The sequence below is a fragment of the Thermobia domestica genome, chromosome 11, assembly GCF_964235325.1.
Source record: "Thermobia domestica chromosome 11, izTheDome1.hap1.1, whole genome shotgun sequence".
Lineage (NCBI taxonomy): Eukaryota > Metazoa > Arthropoda > Insecta > Zygentoma > Lepismatidae > Thermobia > Thermobia domestica.
In genome coordinates, this window is record NC_137464.1 from 248,527,121 (window position 1) to 248,543,269 (window position 16,149).

General features: G+C 35.1%; 1 protein-coding gene across 5 annotated transcripts in view; it reads right to left on the reverse strand.

Annotated features, from left to right (window-relative positions):
* gw (trinucleotide repeat containing adaptor protein gawky) overlaps positions 1-16,149 on the reverse strand; it is a 139,650-nt gene that overhangs the window by 14,213 nt on the left and 109,288 nt on the right. For all 5 annotated transcript variants that reach the window (XM_081731967.1, XM_081731968.1, XM_081731963.1 and 2 more), the window contains exons 19-24: positions 15,912-16,079; positions 14,076-14,242; positions 12,222-12,399; positions 11,011-11,234; positions 9,105-9,357; positions 5,489-5,608 (exon numbers count right to left, since the gene is read on the reverse strand). In XM_081731967.1, the coding sequence (XP_081588093.1) occupies positions 5,489-5,608; positions 9,105-9,357; positions 11,011-11,234; positions 12,222-12,399; positions 14,076-14,242; positions 15,912-16,079 (1,110 nt within the window). The remainder of the gene's footprint in view (positions 1-5,488; positions 5,609-9,104; positions 9,358-11,010; positions 11,235-12,221; positions 12,400-14,075; positions 14,243-15,911; positions 16,080-16,149) is intronic.

Sequence of the window (16,149 nt, forward strand, 5' to 3'; positions counted from 1 at the left end):
TTTTTTTTGGTTAGTTGTATTAGAAAGTAAGTTTCAGAGCTGATGTTCGGATAGGTTGTAGGCTGTTAATTACGGAGTTCCATCTTTTATCTTAATATCAGTTATCCGAGTTCAAACTGGGATTCCTAGTTCTAATGTACATGATTTATAATTAGTTATATGCATTGTTGAAGCTCGTTATCCTCCCCTTTCCTTCTCAGTAATTTCAACTTCACAACTGTACGAGAAAGTTTCTAATCTCTCACAAAAATTAGAGTATCTGTACGAAATTTTCTCAGTACGTATTAAAAATCACGTGGAAAGAAGAGGGTCACTCCTAAATTATACGTCCATTTCTCTCCAAGTAGTTGAGACGATTCAAAAAAATTAACGCGATATCCCACCAAAATTTTAATTCAAGTTTAGGTGAAAATAAATAAATAAAAGATAAGGTTAAAAACACCTTAACTCCATACAGAAATGAGAACTGGGAAAAGTTGAAGTTAAAGGGTAAATTCACCCTTTCATCCTTCGCAAATTTTAACTCCAAGCTGTAAGAATGCAGGGAATACTTTTTTTTTTTTTTTTTTTTTTTATCTAACAGTTTTTACGCAGTAATTACCGCAAAATTATTTTGTATGTATTTTCAAATTTACAATTGGCCCCTATCGGATTTGATCCCATTTAACCCCTCTATTCTTCATGGAATTCAACCTCAAACAACAGGATTATTTGAAAGATGGAAGAAATGTACACTCATGTTTAAAATGATTATCGCATATCTATAGCTGTCTTCTTGTAATATATGATGATGATTTTGCAGGGTACTTTTAATACTGATACTGTGTATAATCGGGAAATGTATATTTGTAGTAAATTTTATAGGAAAAGAATTATAAATACGAAAATTAGAATGAGTGCAACAAAATGTTCCTAAATGGCCAAGAAAATTTTATTTTCGTTTTATTGTTCTTATTTACTGGTTTTGACATGAAATTTTCCACATACATGTCTTTGCCGATTATATACATACTAACATTACAAGAAATACCGGGCAAATTCATTATCAAATTATATTCCTACAACATCTTTATAGACATGCGACAATAATTTTGGACATAAGTGTACATATCCAGAATTTCACTAAAATCAGGTATGTTTTCACGAGGGTAATTGTACGACAGACCGACTCAGACAAAATGCTGAGCAAGTCGAAGGGTCGAAGCTAGCTTCAAACATTTTTCTTAATGGCTCAAGATATACTGTGAAGTATTTGAACATCTTTGATTTTGTGTTTAGACGCACGGGGATATTTTGACAGAGCTTATATAGCTTAATCATATTCCTTAGCGTCCCTGGAATGTTCTTTTGATCTTTGTCACTATATTCCTTTTAGTCGTACCGCAAAATTCATTACATACATACATACATACATACATACATACATACATACATACATATATATATATATATATATATATATACATACTCACTCACTCTCTCTCTCCTTAATAAATTTCCAAGATAGTGTTAAATGACATACGAAGTTATTTTTGTAAGCCTGTTATGCTTTAACAGACTGCAGAACCTGATTTTTTTTTTTTTGGGAATTTTTTGTACGCTACGTACTGTATGACACCTGGAAGATCATTTCTTTGGTGTGACGTTTTCGTTATTAACTTTATTATTTGTTATTGTGGATGAACAAACCTTAGTTTTTCCATTTACATAAAATAGCAAAATTATACAATTTTTCTTTCCTAAATTTATATTTTCAAGATATTTTTCCGATGCACGATATTTCCAAACTATTATTCTGAATATTCTTAAGAAATTTTTCGTAACAGCTTTAACTAGGTGCGAAATGAGCCGAGTTTTGATGAATGTAGTTATCCCAAACATGAGGTTTCCCGAAAACCGAAATAAGGTTTTAATTCTCTCTGTAAGTAATGAAGTCAAGAAAATTACTGCGGAACTTTTATCTAAAAAATAACATTAAAATTTACGTTTAAAATGTCATCACGTTCTTCAAGCCATCTAACAGATCGGTCAAACCCTCGCAATATAGATCAAAGAATCATTAATAAAACTTAAGTATCTTATACAATGCTAGCCATTAAAAATGCAACACCATGAAAAAGAAACCTAACAAGTCCGAATTTGTGGAGTATGTGAAGCATGAAAGGATAAACAACTGACTAACAACAACAACGTCGCGAGGCAACCAAGCTGAGTCCAGCTAGAGCGTTTAAGTTCAGTCGTAGACGAAGGTTGGTGTGACGTGTATTCATACAGTCACAAGATGTCTCGTCGTCGAAGGCGGCAGTCATTCCGAAGTTTCAACATTTGTACGCGGACGAATAGTAACGTATTGTTGCCCGTATTTGACGGAATCCAGTCACAGTGCAGTATATGGATTCGATGGTTCCACGAAGGTACTACGCGGTAACAAGCCAAATTCAAACGACCGGCCATACGACGGGCTGGGAGGATAAATGGCTTGTGTGCATGTCTCTGACGGATTGACAGCCACATGCAGTACATTGGTGCAAACACTGGATGATGTTGAACAGCACCCAGTGTCCCCACGAACAGTTCTACGTTGACTGCAGAGCGAGGAATATATGCACGGCGCCTATTGCTGCGGCTTCCGCTGACTGCACATTATAGGTATGGGCACTACAATTCTGTCGTGACAGGTCATTCACTTTTTAAAGAATTTCCAAATTTCCCGGAATTACTCTACTTATTTTTGGGAGAGACCCTATATATATATATATATATATATATATATATATATATATATATATATATATATATATATATATATATATATATATATCCCAAGATCAGTGTACTAACCTACTACTATAATTTTATAATATATATATATATATATATATATATATATATAATTCCAGGTTTCTCCAACAAATTGGTAATCCTGATCATTCACGAGGCGACTTCGATTTAAAGTAGTCACCTCGCAAGTAGTTAGGACAACGGATCCAATTATGAAAAATTAATCTGATGAAAAAAATGTAATATATATATATATATATATAAAAGTACATTAAAAAAGGTATTAGCAGTAGACTCGTGTATTAATTTTAAGACATACTGTAATAAGCTTATTTAGATACTGTACAGGAGCAAACTACAATACATTGAGAACGGGATGTGGCTATCACTAGTGATAAAACGTCCGTAATAGTCTTAAAATATGTCATTGTTGACACAAAAATTAAGTCAAGATTATGTTGGGCAAAAAAGGGCTTAATCCATTGCGTGTCCCTGAAGAAGAATATCCCGAGTGTAACACTAGAAGTATTGGAGAACAACTAGTAAAAAGAAAAAGAAAAAGTAGATGAGTAATCCGTTATTACTGTGTTCATACGCTCTGTAAGTAATCATATCAATGGATGCTAATTTGTGTGCGCTGACACTAACCAGAAAACAAATGTTCGGTATGGATGTATGATTGCTTTTTATGACGCAATGAAAACTTCCAGAACAATCAGTGACTGAGGTATATTGAACATTCAGAGAATTCTAAACATGTATTGTTAGTAAACGTTTATCTATTACACCTGTATGTACAGGTAGTTTTTGAAGTCAAGAAATGGCAGTTGATTCTGCAGTTAAAAGTTTTAAACAATACCACCGGCGATGATGAAAATCACCAACGAAAATTCCAGTAATTTACTGTCAAGATTTTTAAAATGTTTGATGTTTTATCATTCGTCAGTGCTCTATTATTTAACAGAACAAACACTGAGATACAAAGCTTTATGCCACTGCACTCAATATGAGTCCACACGCGAAATCAGAAAAAAATTTAAAGTGGACTTAGCGAGTTTTGGAATCAAACACCAATTGCCACGTTAAGTCAGCGCTAATCAGCATTAGTTGCAAGGCGCAGAGAAGGAAACTACTATTTATTTATTTATTTTTATTTTAATAATCTTGCTTGGGTATCTGAAAATATTCAATAATGAAATTGGATGAAAGATGGAATAGTATATATTATGTGAAATGATTTTATTATTTAAATACGAAGCAATCGTTGGAATGCCTATCCCAAACTGTCAATTATCAACAGCATTAATTTTTACTAAAGAAATGGCCTTCATTTCATTTATAACATTTCATATCAACATTTGACATTATTCAAACTTCAATGACCACTAAATAAACATCAGTCAAATTCATCAACACTATTTACAAACATTTCTTGTGAATACACTTGACATTTTCCTTATTTAGTCCAATTTTAGCTTTAACTAAGAATATTTATTGTTAAAATGCATGCTATTCCAAATTTAGCACCTTTATCTCTGAACTCAGTCGAGGACTGCATGTGAAACCACCTTTAACTTTATTAAAGCAGCAAGCGGATCTAGCTATCTACATGGTGATCAAACTGTTTCTAGCACTACAGTATTAGAAACCATTCTTTATAATCAATAATGATAACGATAATAATAATAGTAATAAAGCTGTGTAGTAACTTCTGCTTTCACTGTTTGCTTAAAATCACCACTTTCACATACTCCGCAAATCTTATGCTTTCAAGTATATCTTAACTGTTTTTTCAACTTTAGTCCACAGACCCCCCTGAGTGTACTTCTTTCGATCCAGTGGAGAAACTGAGATCAAGAGCGGTTATTGAATCATTTTAGAAGATTCAATGCAACATACTGTCTACATCAATACAGTTACATTAGGAGACAATGCCCCTTCTTATGCAACAGTAAAGCGACGGTCAACTGACTTTAGAAGTCGAAGAACCAACATTGAAGATAGACCTTTACCCAGAAGGTCCATTGAAGTATTAATTCAAGAAAGCATTTACAATGTTCAAGAAAGTGTTATAAATAATTGTAAATTGATAAAGACTGTTGAGATAAGTTTGCCAACTACAGCACTAATAGAATTATCACCCAGCATTTGAGAATATGAGAAGTTTCAAAAAGATTGATTGGTTTAAATTTTTTTTAAACCCGTGACCAAAGGTTGACCCGGTGCAACATTTTAAGGAAATCCAGATCCCCCCACCATACGATAAGCGCACTTGGGACATCAGTGGAACTCTCGGGGGGCAATTTCAACAGCAACACTATACTTGAACACTTAGTTGCTCTTTTAACAGATCTTCTGTAACTTTCATATATTCTTATATATTGTTATAAATATACTAGTAGAGGGCTCTTGTTACCTATTGCGTCCATCAGTAAAGGCAAACATGCCCCTACTTCATCTCATTCTCAGACGTATAATTTTTCTTATGAAATACTGTCCCCAATGAAAACTTCAACACAGGAGTAATACTGACTTAAAATAGTAACTAGTTATTATCGACAAAGGTAACAACCTACTTGAACTCCATTCTTTTGTAATCTGGCTTTAAACTTCAAACCCAGACGTCAAACGAAGTATTCCCAAATAAATATATACCTCATCTCAAAAAAGTTTTCAATTTGTGTGCCGAAAGTTTACAAGTACATACCTTTGCAGCTTCTTCTCGTGATGAGTATTTGGCAAAAGCAATGCCATGGTTAAGGTACAGATGAAAGCTCTGGAGTGGTCCGTGTTGCAGACACAAAGTCTTAAGTGTTGAACCATCAATCTAAACAAAAGACAAAATAAATCACCACTTCGTCTCTCAAATAATGTAATTAGCTCACTCTGTACAAATGTACCCTAGCATCATGAATTTTAAATAAGCTTTAATGTCCTACGACCTTCAAAATGGCGTATATATCCATCCACACACACACACACACACACACACACTATTAATTCCATAGGAATGGAATTTTTTGAAATCATGACATGTCATTCTTGAAAAACACTCATAACTCAAAAGTATATTTCCACTTGTAGGTTCTATTCTAAATAAATTACTGCTCTACAGATTACTTCTAATTTTTCATAATTAATGCAGGGACTACCTACTAATTATTAACTTTTGTCTAAATGTTAATTGTAATGCTTTATTCGCAATGTTCATTAATCATCCTATAGAGAGCAAGAATGAGCACATAACTATAGGGCTAAAAACCGCCATTAGACTTATAAAAGGGTATTTAATCCTTCTGATCATACGCTTTCTCTGAACGCTTATTTTTATTTTTTCACTTTAAGTACTCGTGCCTTTCCTGTAAACTGGAAGCATATTTCTTTAACACTTTCGAACTTAGGCCCGAATACGACTGAGCAACTTATCAATGCAAACGGACAAAGCCGGTAGTCTAGCTCCGTAATATTGTACCATTCTATCAATACATGTTCTATTTATCTTTCAAAAACATATAAACGGATAGGAAGCTGGAATTTTATGAAAGGAGCGAAAGTGCTAGGTTTACTTAGACATAAATGGCTTTACAATAATAGAGCGACAACGGGAACTAGAGGTTCAAGTCTATAGATGGAAAAATGGTGGATGTTTACTTACATACAGTGCTTTAAAAATAAAGCGTAATTTTAAATGTACAGAATATTCCTTTGGCAGATTGTAGTGATTATGTTTCAACTATAGAGTGATTTGTGGGAATTCGGACTAAGTATATATATTACTACAGTCTAATAAATGATACATACTTATGCAGGGTAGGAAGAAGTGTAACTAATATTTGAAATACACCGAAATGGCCATCCATCGCAATTTCTTGTGAAAAATGTCACTTTTAGGGGGGGGGGGAGTTTTTACGATCTTTGTCCCTACTCGTCCATAAGATTCAAGCAACTATGAACAGTTTTAGTCCTCAAAAACACCACATGCTAACCTGTACAGAATTATCAGTTTCCATAAATTGTCATAATCTTTGTGGTTATCTGCAGTCCAAGACAAAGACCGTATCTAGAGATCTGACTGAAATTAAGTTATTAACAGCAGGCAAATCATATGACCATAGGGACCTGACAAACAGAAAACCGTATCTATCATATTAGAGACTTATCATAGGCATAACCCTGACGTAAGTTTGTGGCTTTTAGCTACACAGAAAATTATTTCTCAAAACCAACTTTCCAGCAGATACTTTTTTTTTTGGGGGGGGGGAGCTTTGGACGACAGCTATATTTTGATGGGATATGTACTATTATGTATACTGATTATTTTGCGCTAAGAAAAAAAAAATCCAAGCACTCACAAGCAAAAAGAGCGAAATTACAAGTTTCATAACTAAAAATATACATTGAAATTTCTATTTAACCGAAACACATTTTAGCCCAAAACGAAGACATCCAATGACTCTGCTATGCCTTTGCTGCAATCATCAAGCAGAAGTAACTAAGCATACCATATCCACACCAGTTAAGATTTTCTAGAGCACACATAAGAAATAGAACTTCTTTTTTTCGTTTGAGAATAATCTATAGGCTCGGATTATATAGTAACTATGCAGTACAACAGTAGTATAAATGTTTAATCATATCTCTAAACGGGTATAACTATGTTGCCCAAAAGCAAGTGTGGAACAGAGTAAGAAAAGTGTTTTATCTTGTGCCTCCGTGCTTGCTTGTTTAATGTATATTTTTCTCTCGCTGGGAACGTTATCAGCGTCAGTTTTATTACTACGTCACTAGATTCTTACCTTTTCATATCCTATCGTAGATTTAATTTTCTTACGAAGAATAATTTGCATTTAGTATTCCGTAGACTTAATTTCCGTTTCTCACTATCCTTGATTACTGTCCCTGTATTTAACACAGGGATGCAACTAAGCAACGAAAGTTTACTAGCCCAACAAAGAAGCTACTAAGCTCACACCCCACAATAGAAATCATTTACTTACCTTCGGTATGATGTTAAATACTCGCCCGGAGGCGAGTGGTTATTTGCATCCCTGATTTAACATACTCACGGTTTTCATGAACTATGGTTCTAATTAATTTGCAGTGTTAAATCTGCCAGTGAAACTTGTGTTCACAACAGCCTCAAAAGAAGTGAATTTACTGGTAATCCCATCAGAACAAATTGAAATATTGTGGAATTTCACACGTTATTAGAACAATAGTTCATTCATAAAAACCTCGAGCGGACTGTTTAATACTGGGACATAATTTGGGATAGTAATAAATTGAAATTAAACCACGAAGTACTCAGTACAATTTTTAAAAAAGAAACTACAACAGGAAATACAAAGGTGAGGATCCGATGATTCAGTAACAAAACTGGTACTGACGACATTCACAGCGAGGAAAGAAATACCCAATTAAAGTAACAAATACGAAAGCACAAGGTTAAGTCACATTTATTATAAATATGTCCCCAATAGCTTCTATCAATAGATATTGCGTTACCTAGTTCTCTCCCTGAAAGACCACAGAACTCTTACTCCTGGAAGTCGGCGTTTATTTCCTTCATAGGTACGAACTTCATTGAAAAAATTAAATGAAATCTTACTTTGAGTTTTACGTCTAACGGTTATGCCTGTAGGCTACAGGAGAGGGTGATGATGAGAAATGAAGTGGTGGAATGAAGAAAATGGGAAGAAACGGGAGAACCCCGAGAATACTCATGTACATGGTGTCTGTCCCACCACAAAGTTCACTTGGCGCGAACTGGGATCGAACCGACGACTTCATGAACCAGAAATGAACGCTCTACCACTGAGCCACGGCAGCCTACGAAACTTCATTGAATTTGCAACTATGGAAAATGTGGGTAACAATTGGTTGATTTCCTCCCCTTCTTTAAGTGTAATTTTCCAATATCTTATTAATTTTAAATATAGGACAAGGAACTGTAATGTGCTGTTTTTAATGCCAGCTCACACAGCTTTTCTCACATGTAAGATCAAATGTATTTCAGTATATTTTTCTAGCGTTATTTTCAAAACTAATATAAATCATGTTATACCGCATGACCTTTGTTCTTTAGCAACTAGTGTTTGATTCCGAAATAATTTTCGAAGTTTCTTATTTATTGTTAGAACTTCGAATAAATAAATAAAAACCTGAAGATAGACGAAATATAAGCATAACTAATACTAAAGAGGATATGAAGTTACAAAATTTTGTTTATTTTATTACATCTTCAGCGCAATATCAAACACGAATGATTCTATATTTTTTACATTTGACCTCTAGTGATAAAATTGACTTACATATTTCCTTACCTGTGGCGTAAGGTTTTTCAGCAGAAGCCAGGTAGACCCCCAAGTTCCACCATGTCCTCCCCATGATGAGCGGCTGCTACCTGTGCTGCTGCCGACACCAAGAGTACCCCATCCATTGCTGGCTTTGTTTGAAAGGCCAGGTGGTGGTCCTCGAGATTTGCCCATAGGTGCTCCCCACAACTCACTCGTCACTGTGGTGGGAGGTGGAGCATCACCCCAGGTTCCCTTGGACGTTCCAAGCTTACCAAGGGAGCTGTAAAAAAAAATTATGACAACGAAATAAATAACACAACATTAAAAGTGAAAGTGGTTTATTTTTGTTACTAACATTGGTAGAACTTTTTGTTTTATTCGCATTATACTTAAATTAATAGTTATATTTACTTTTACTCATAAAATGTAATCTACAATACCAGCTCAAGCAAAGGTGACAAACATTTTGAAGTGTAAATTAAGCAGCAGCAATAATACTAATAATAATAATAATAATAATAATAATAATAATAATAATAATAATAATAATAATAATAATAATAATAATAATAATAATAATAATAATAATACAAAGTACTAGAGTCAAACCGTGAATAATACCGTATTTTAAATACGAGGCGCGTTCGGGAAGTAACCTCCGATTGGTCACTGCGCGCGAAGTACTGGCAGCAGCGCTACCATCTTTGCAGACGTGCGCAGTAGATCAGTCTGCGTCCAGTCGTGGTAGAATAAAGGTTGTCTGATCACTAGTTCCACTTTTGTAGCATCACAAAATGTGTGCTGCAATAGAAACTCCGCCAAGTGCGAACTGTTATATGTTTTCTTACAGAAAAGCAATATTTGGCAGCAGCTATGCATTGGGAACTTTGTGCCGTGCACGGAGCAAGTGTGATGAGTGAAGGAGGTGTTCGTGAATGGGTTCGTTCATTTAAAAGTGGACGAGCAAACATTCATGACCAAGAGAGGAGTGGCAAGCCATCAGTGGTCACTTTTGAACTTGTTCAGAAAACTGATGGAAAAGTTCACGAATATCTATGTTTCACAATCTCGGAGCTTTCTGACCTAAAGAACAGTGAGTGGTGTGGGCCCATAAAAATTCCATAATAAGGAGCTGAGAGATGCGGTCAGAGGCTGGTTCTAGACACAGGCGAGAGATTTTTTGCTGATAGAATTTCTAAGCTAGTGCAGACGTAATAAGTGCTTGAATGTTAATGGAAACTAGTAGTTTTCAGATTTATATAATGAATCCTTCTTATTCACTTCGGTGTTTCTTTTTTAATCGATCGGAGGTTACTTTCCGAACGGCCCCCGTACACTCAACGAGAGTATTCCATATTAGTTAAAACACTAATCGCTAAAACTGTACTTCAATTGTATAATATCACACATTCAAATAAAATCATAAATCTTGTTTGCACAAGAAACCCAAGCCCAGTAGTCTCTCGTGACTGGGACAAATAGCTTCGATGCTACGTCCTCATTAACTCTCCAATCAATCCAATAAAAAATAAAAATTCAGTTTATAATTCCATTTAACTTCACACTTTTATTATTCGCATTAACCACAATATCTTTTCGTTTGAATGAAGTCTTTCGCGCATAAAAGCAAACTCCTCTGAGATTATAATGGAGTCAACTAACGAATGATACTTGTGTATCGTTAGGTGACTACAAATTCAACAAACTATACTTTCAATTGTATCTTACAGTTCTGGGGGGTTGTCATATCACTAAGTGCCTGAGTATACTCGCAGACAAATATTGGTCGACATTTTAAACTATAGCATCATCTTATCTTCCAATATAAACTGACATTCACATAATTCCCAACTTTTAAACGCACAAGTAAACCCTCTTATCTGTATACTACTGAAACTATGTTCTAAAAACTTCAAACAAAACCATAGCTTACCTTGTAAATGACGAGGCTGTAGAAGTCGGAGCATTGTAACTCCAAGTGGATGACATGCTTAGTGGTGTAATTGGTGTATCTCCTGATGATGTAACGGTTGGAGATGTTTTGCTACCAGAATTAAAGATCTCAGTATCTTTGATTGCAGCCAGCGACAATGGTGAACGAACAACAGATCCCGGAGTAATGTTCGGATCATCCTCAATTCTAGTCATAGAGGTACCCTGATAAAAGATAATAAGTTATTAAATACGAACAAATTAAATACACGTACTCAAAAGCTTATAAAATAAAATAAGAAACTGTAGGATAATTCTCGCATGATTTTTTCATAGACCTATGACTGTGTTGTACGTTTGGTGAATGATGAAAATAGTGTCCAATTCCTGTTTATTTCCACTTTATCTATCAACCATTTTTTAAATCTATTTCCATACTCTTAATAAGGTTGCAAAATAAGAACGTACGAATTGAAAACAAGGTTTTTTAAAACTTGATGTATCATTTTTTAAATTATGGTCTCAAACGTGAACAGGATTTTAAAATATTGTAAATTCCTTTTTTTTTCTTTTTTTTTAAATTCTTTCTTACGATTAGTGAGATAACGATATACTGAACTCATAACTGTGGCCTGAAAACATGCCTGTATTTGAAACAAAATTGTGAATAATAATAATAATAATAATAATAATAATAATAATAATAATAATAATAATAATAATAATAATAATAATAATTAATAATAATAATAATTAATAATAGAGACTAAGTAACTATATAAATAGGCTTTCTCTGCTCTCAGTTCTCCTGTATATCTCCGATACCAATCATAGTATTAAGATGATAGGTAACACACTCTTTGTAATAGTTCAAATAAATAAATAAATAAAAACAAGAAAAGTCAGTCTTATTTTCTAATGCACAAAATTATCCATGCTAAATATAATCGCAAAAACGAACCACTTTATTTTTCTTACATTATTACGTATAAAATCTCTGAAGTTAAAAACTGAACATAATCAACTTCGCAGGTTTTCGTAATTCCCTGTTCCCAACGCAAAACAGATCCCAATTTAGATCACAAAGATCATAAAACACCATTGTTAAGCCCAATCCATTCTCGTGATACATTTTCTTTACGCTAATTTTCAACTAGTAATACAAATGTGTTTAATTTCGTTCAAGTTGTACGCACTCCGAAATTATCTTACCTTCCAAGGCTTTCCAGGTTCAAATTCTGGCACTAAATCTGTAAAGGAAGCAGAGCTTGACTGAGATGTGGATGGCCACTGAGATTCTTTGTTCTCTGCCTGGTTATTAGCCTCACTTGCGTTACTGGTATCAGGCCAACCACTATCAGAGCTAGAGCGAGGTACAGTCGACCAAGTCCTACAATAAAAGATATATTTGTCATATCTATAATGACGGGACAGTATCTAAAGCCAAATTACTATTGAGATACGAAATAACTTATTGTTATTTAAATTAAATGTTACCCACAGAAGCATGATTTTATGGATAACTCTCAACAAGTGCCCAGTAGAATCATGTGTGTAAATTTAATATCACGTTTTCATGCTGAAAAACTCCAATAGCTATATGTATGATTCTAAACTTCTAAAATCTTTTTTTGCTTGCTCCATTATTCGATTAAAAATGTATACCAATGAATATCTTACAAAAAAAAGAAATTCAAATTTTGTTAATAGCAATAAATGTATGCTAATAATTATGCAAATGAACTGCGGAATTTCACGTGCTTACACTTAATCACAAAACTATAGTTCCAAGTTCCCATCTAGTCCAATTTTCAACAACTTATTGTTTGCCTGAGTTCTTTCTCTAAACTAATATTCATTTTCATTGTTGTTTTTCACAATTTTCGCCATAAAACTAATGTCGAACTATTTCTGCGACGCACTGAGAATACAAAAACAAGAAAAACCTTTAGCAAGGATGCAATAAAATATTGGTAGCCATGTACTAGCATGCCCAACCAAGCTGTGCAAGGCAGCCTGCAATAATCAGATCAAAAGGGAGGATGTCTCGACAAAGTGACTGCGACGTTCCATATCCAACAGGTACTCCATGGAAAGTTTGGAGGCTAGTCCACACTGCGCTCCTAGATTCATTCCTATACAGAATGTGCGCAGTGGCTGTGTGCTAATCTAATCGCCTCAGAAACATGGGAAGGGAAGGGGGGGGGGGTGCAACATGGTGTGAAGTGTTGTGTCTCAAAAGCAATTAACATACCGGACACCATTCATGTGTTCGCCTACTTAGTTCTTCGTTCTTGCTACGTAAACATGTCTCACACTATACATCCAGAGCTACCGGGTTACATTATTGATGCATTATATCAGGGTCCTAGCGCCTTATTGGGCTTCCACCGAACACAGATACTTCCATAAATCATGACTCACCAGATCTTCCATAGTTCTAGTTGCATTTTTGTTGCACCGGGTGTCACTGGTATTGAACCCTGCTGAAACAGACCATACGTGCGCCACATAATAACAGAGGACATGTTTCCGAGTTGGCCAGGGTTCTACTGAGTAGTCAGCTGACCCATGATTACTGCCCCTGTCTTCACGTACAAGCTACTGAATGAGAAATTGTCTGAAAACCACCTGCCATGATGGTCCATTGCACACCCCTGTTACTATCAATAATAGACAAGTTCTTTTTCAGTTAATCCTGATTTTTTTTTCTCCAGTTTTTTGGGCAACAGCGATGGAAAAAAATGAACAGACTGTATATACGTATATTAGTTGGAACAAAGGAATCCGGAAGTAGATATGGAAAACTTAATTATCAGGTAACAGTGAAAACTTTAACATAAAACCTTTAAAGCCTGAAAGAGTACGCTAGAAGCACTTTTGCTAATGGCGCTCACTTTGACACTTCAGAACTATAATTCGTTGATATTTAATTTTTTTTCTTCTTACTTCTTTCCCTTTCTGTCTGAAGAAGCGTTTAGCAAAAGTCCTTAAGTGTACTTTCATGTAATATTTATATTTACACTTTTTTCGTGTAAATATTGAAGTAAAGTGTCATATGCTTACCCATCTCCTTGTCCCAGTAAAGGATTGATATTGGGAGAGGAGTGAGACTGTGGCAGTGCAGATTTTGTAGTTGATCCAGGAGCACGGCTGAATTCATTCCCGGTACTCGCATCACCTTCCTTCTCCAACGATGGCAACTTCCACTGGTTCAATCTTGATTGCTGATTCTGAAATGTCGTAAGAAATAATATAGACAATAATCTTGATGTACCACATTTCTTTGAACGCTGATACCTCTTTCAGGATATATATATATATATATATATATATATATATATATATATAAAATACTATACACACACAATTCTTAGTAGCAAATATCTGATAAAAATCTACTAACATCTCAAAATTTCCTTGCATAAATTGCAGCTAGAAAATTTCTACGCGCCATCCTATCAATATCGCAAACTGTTTTCATAGCCATGCACAGTGTATTATCCATACGGAGTGTCCTAAATCTTCCTGCTGTTAACTGATCTGAATTTTTTGCACTTTCGGGACACTATTGTATATTGATGACCTAAAATTTATGATGTATTAGTACTCGTCACTATTTACTAATTTTGATTGATGACAACGATAGCAGGAGGAATTCTGAAATTGACGTACTACGTAGTGATCAATTATAGTTATTATTATTAAGTAAAGATTACAGCATCAGAAATTACAATTGTACACGGAAAAGTTCCATTAAGGCTTTTGGTAGCTAATCAAACAACTATCAGAATATCCGTGCCATGACTACACCATCAGAAACAACAATGACTGATTGATGATTCCGGAAATGAAGTAAAATTACCTGGAATGTTCTGAAGAAAAATTTGAGACTCATATGAAGATTTTAACAGTCTGGGTGAAGATAAATAACTGAAGTCAAGATCTGGATTCATTACTATGACCTGGAGATAAGGTTACAATGGATGATTGGAAACGAAACTCAATGGTGGAAAATGAAATGAAATCTGTAAGTTTTACGTCCCACGATTATGCCGGTTAGGCTAAAGGAGACGGCGATGATGAGAGATGAGTGGTGGAATGAAGAAAGTGGGAGGAAACGAGAGAACCCCGAGAAAACCCACGAGCACGGTGTTTGTCCACCACGAAGTCCACACGGCGCGAGCTGGGATCGAACCAGGGATCCCAAGCACCGGAGGTGAACGCTCTACCACTGAGCCACCGCGCCCCCTTCAATGGTGGATGGATGGATGTAAATCCATCGGGTTAAAGACACACACGGATCGGGTTTCAAAAACTTATTTGCGATTGTGGCTTTGAAGTTACACCATTTGGTCTATTTGACACACCTAGAATTGTGACTCATCTCTCTTCACTGATTTGGATTTTTCAGACAATTTTTTTTTATCATTTACAGACTGCTACAGCATTACAGTTGAATGAACAAGATGAGTTTTAAATGATATACAGTCGTTGCGCAACCGATACGCAAAGTGTATAGAACGCGGAAATAAGTTCCCTTTTATACTCATGTTAGTACGTTTACGTTAGGTTGGAATCTTCTGGAATATTCTCGTAAGCTATAATGTGTTAATTAAAAATAGAACAAGTGCTACGTTAAACACCAATTGCAATACAGCAAACCTATTCATCTGGCAGTATCAGACCAGGTCGTGCCGATTATCGAAATCAATGGATTACCGGAAGAATGACTAGAAAACTATGGAAACTTATTGTAATTGGTGTTTAGAGACTTCGTCTTGTCTTTTCTCCGTTCCAGGCTAACAAAGAACCCGCTCGAAGACGCCTGAGCAGACCACACACGTATTATGGAGTATTGTGTGTATAACTTTGAACAAGAACTATTCCCTATCTACGTACCACTTGAGGATCCTTTAAACTGACTTCACTAATACTTGCTTGGAGAGCAGATATTGGGTCATGCATTGTAGTTTTAAATATATCGGTAGGCTGAGGACCCTGTGCTGCCAAATGATGATGCTGCTGCTGCTGTTTCACGTAAATAGCCTGCTGAGCTGCTATTTGGTTCTGAAAGAGAAAGCAAATTTATTTTAGCTAGCACTACATACTACTACAAGAAACCATAGGTATATGTTAA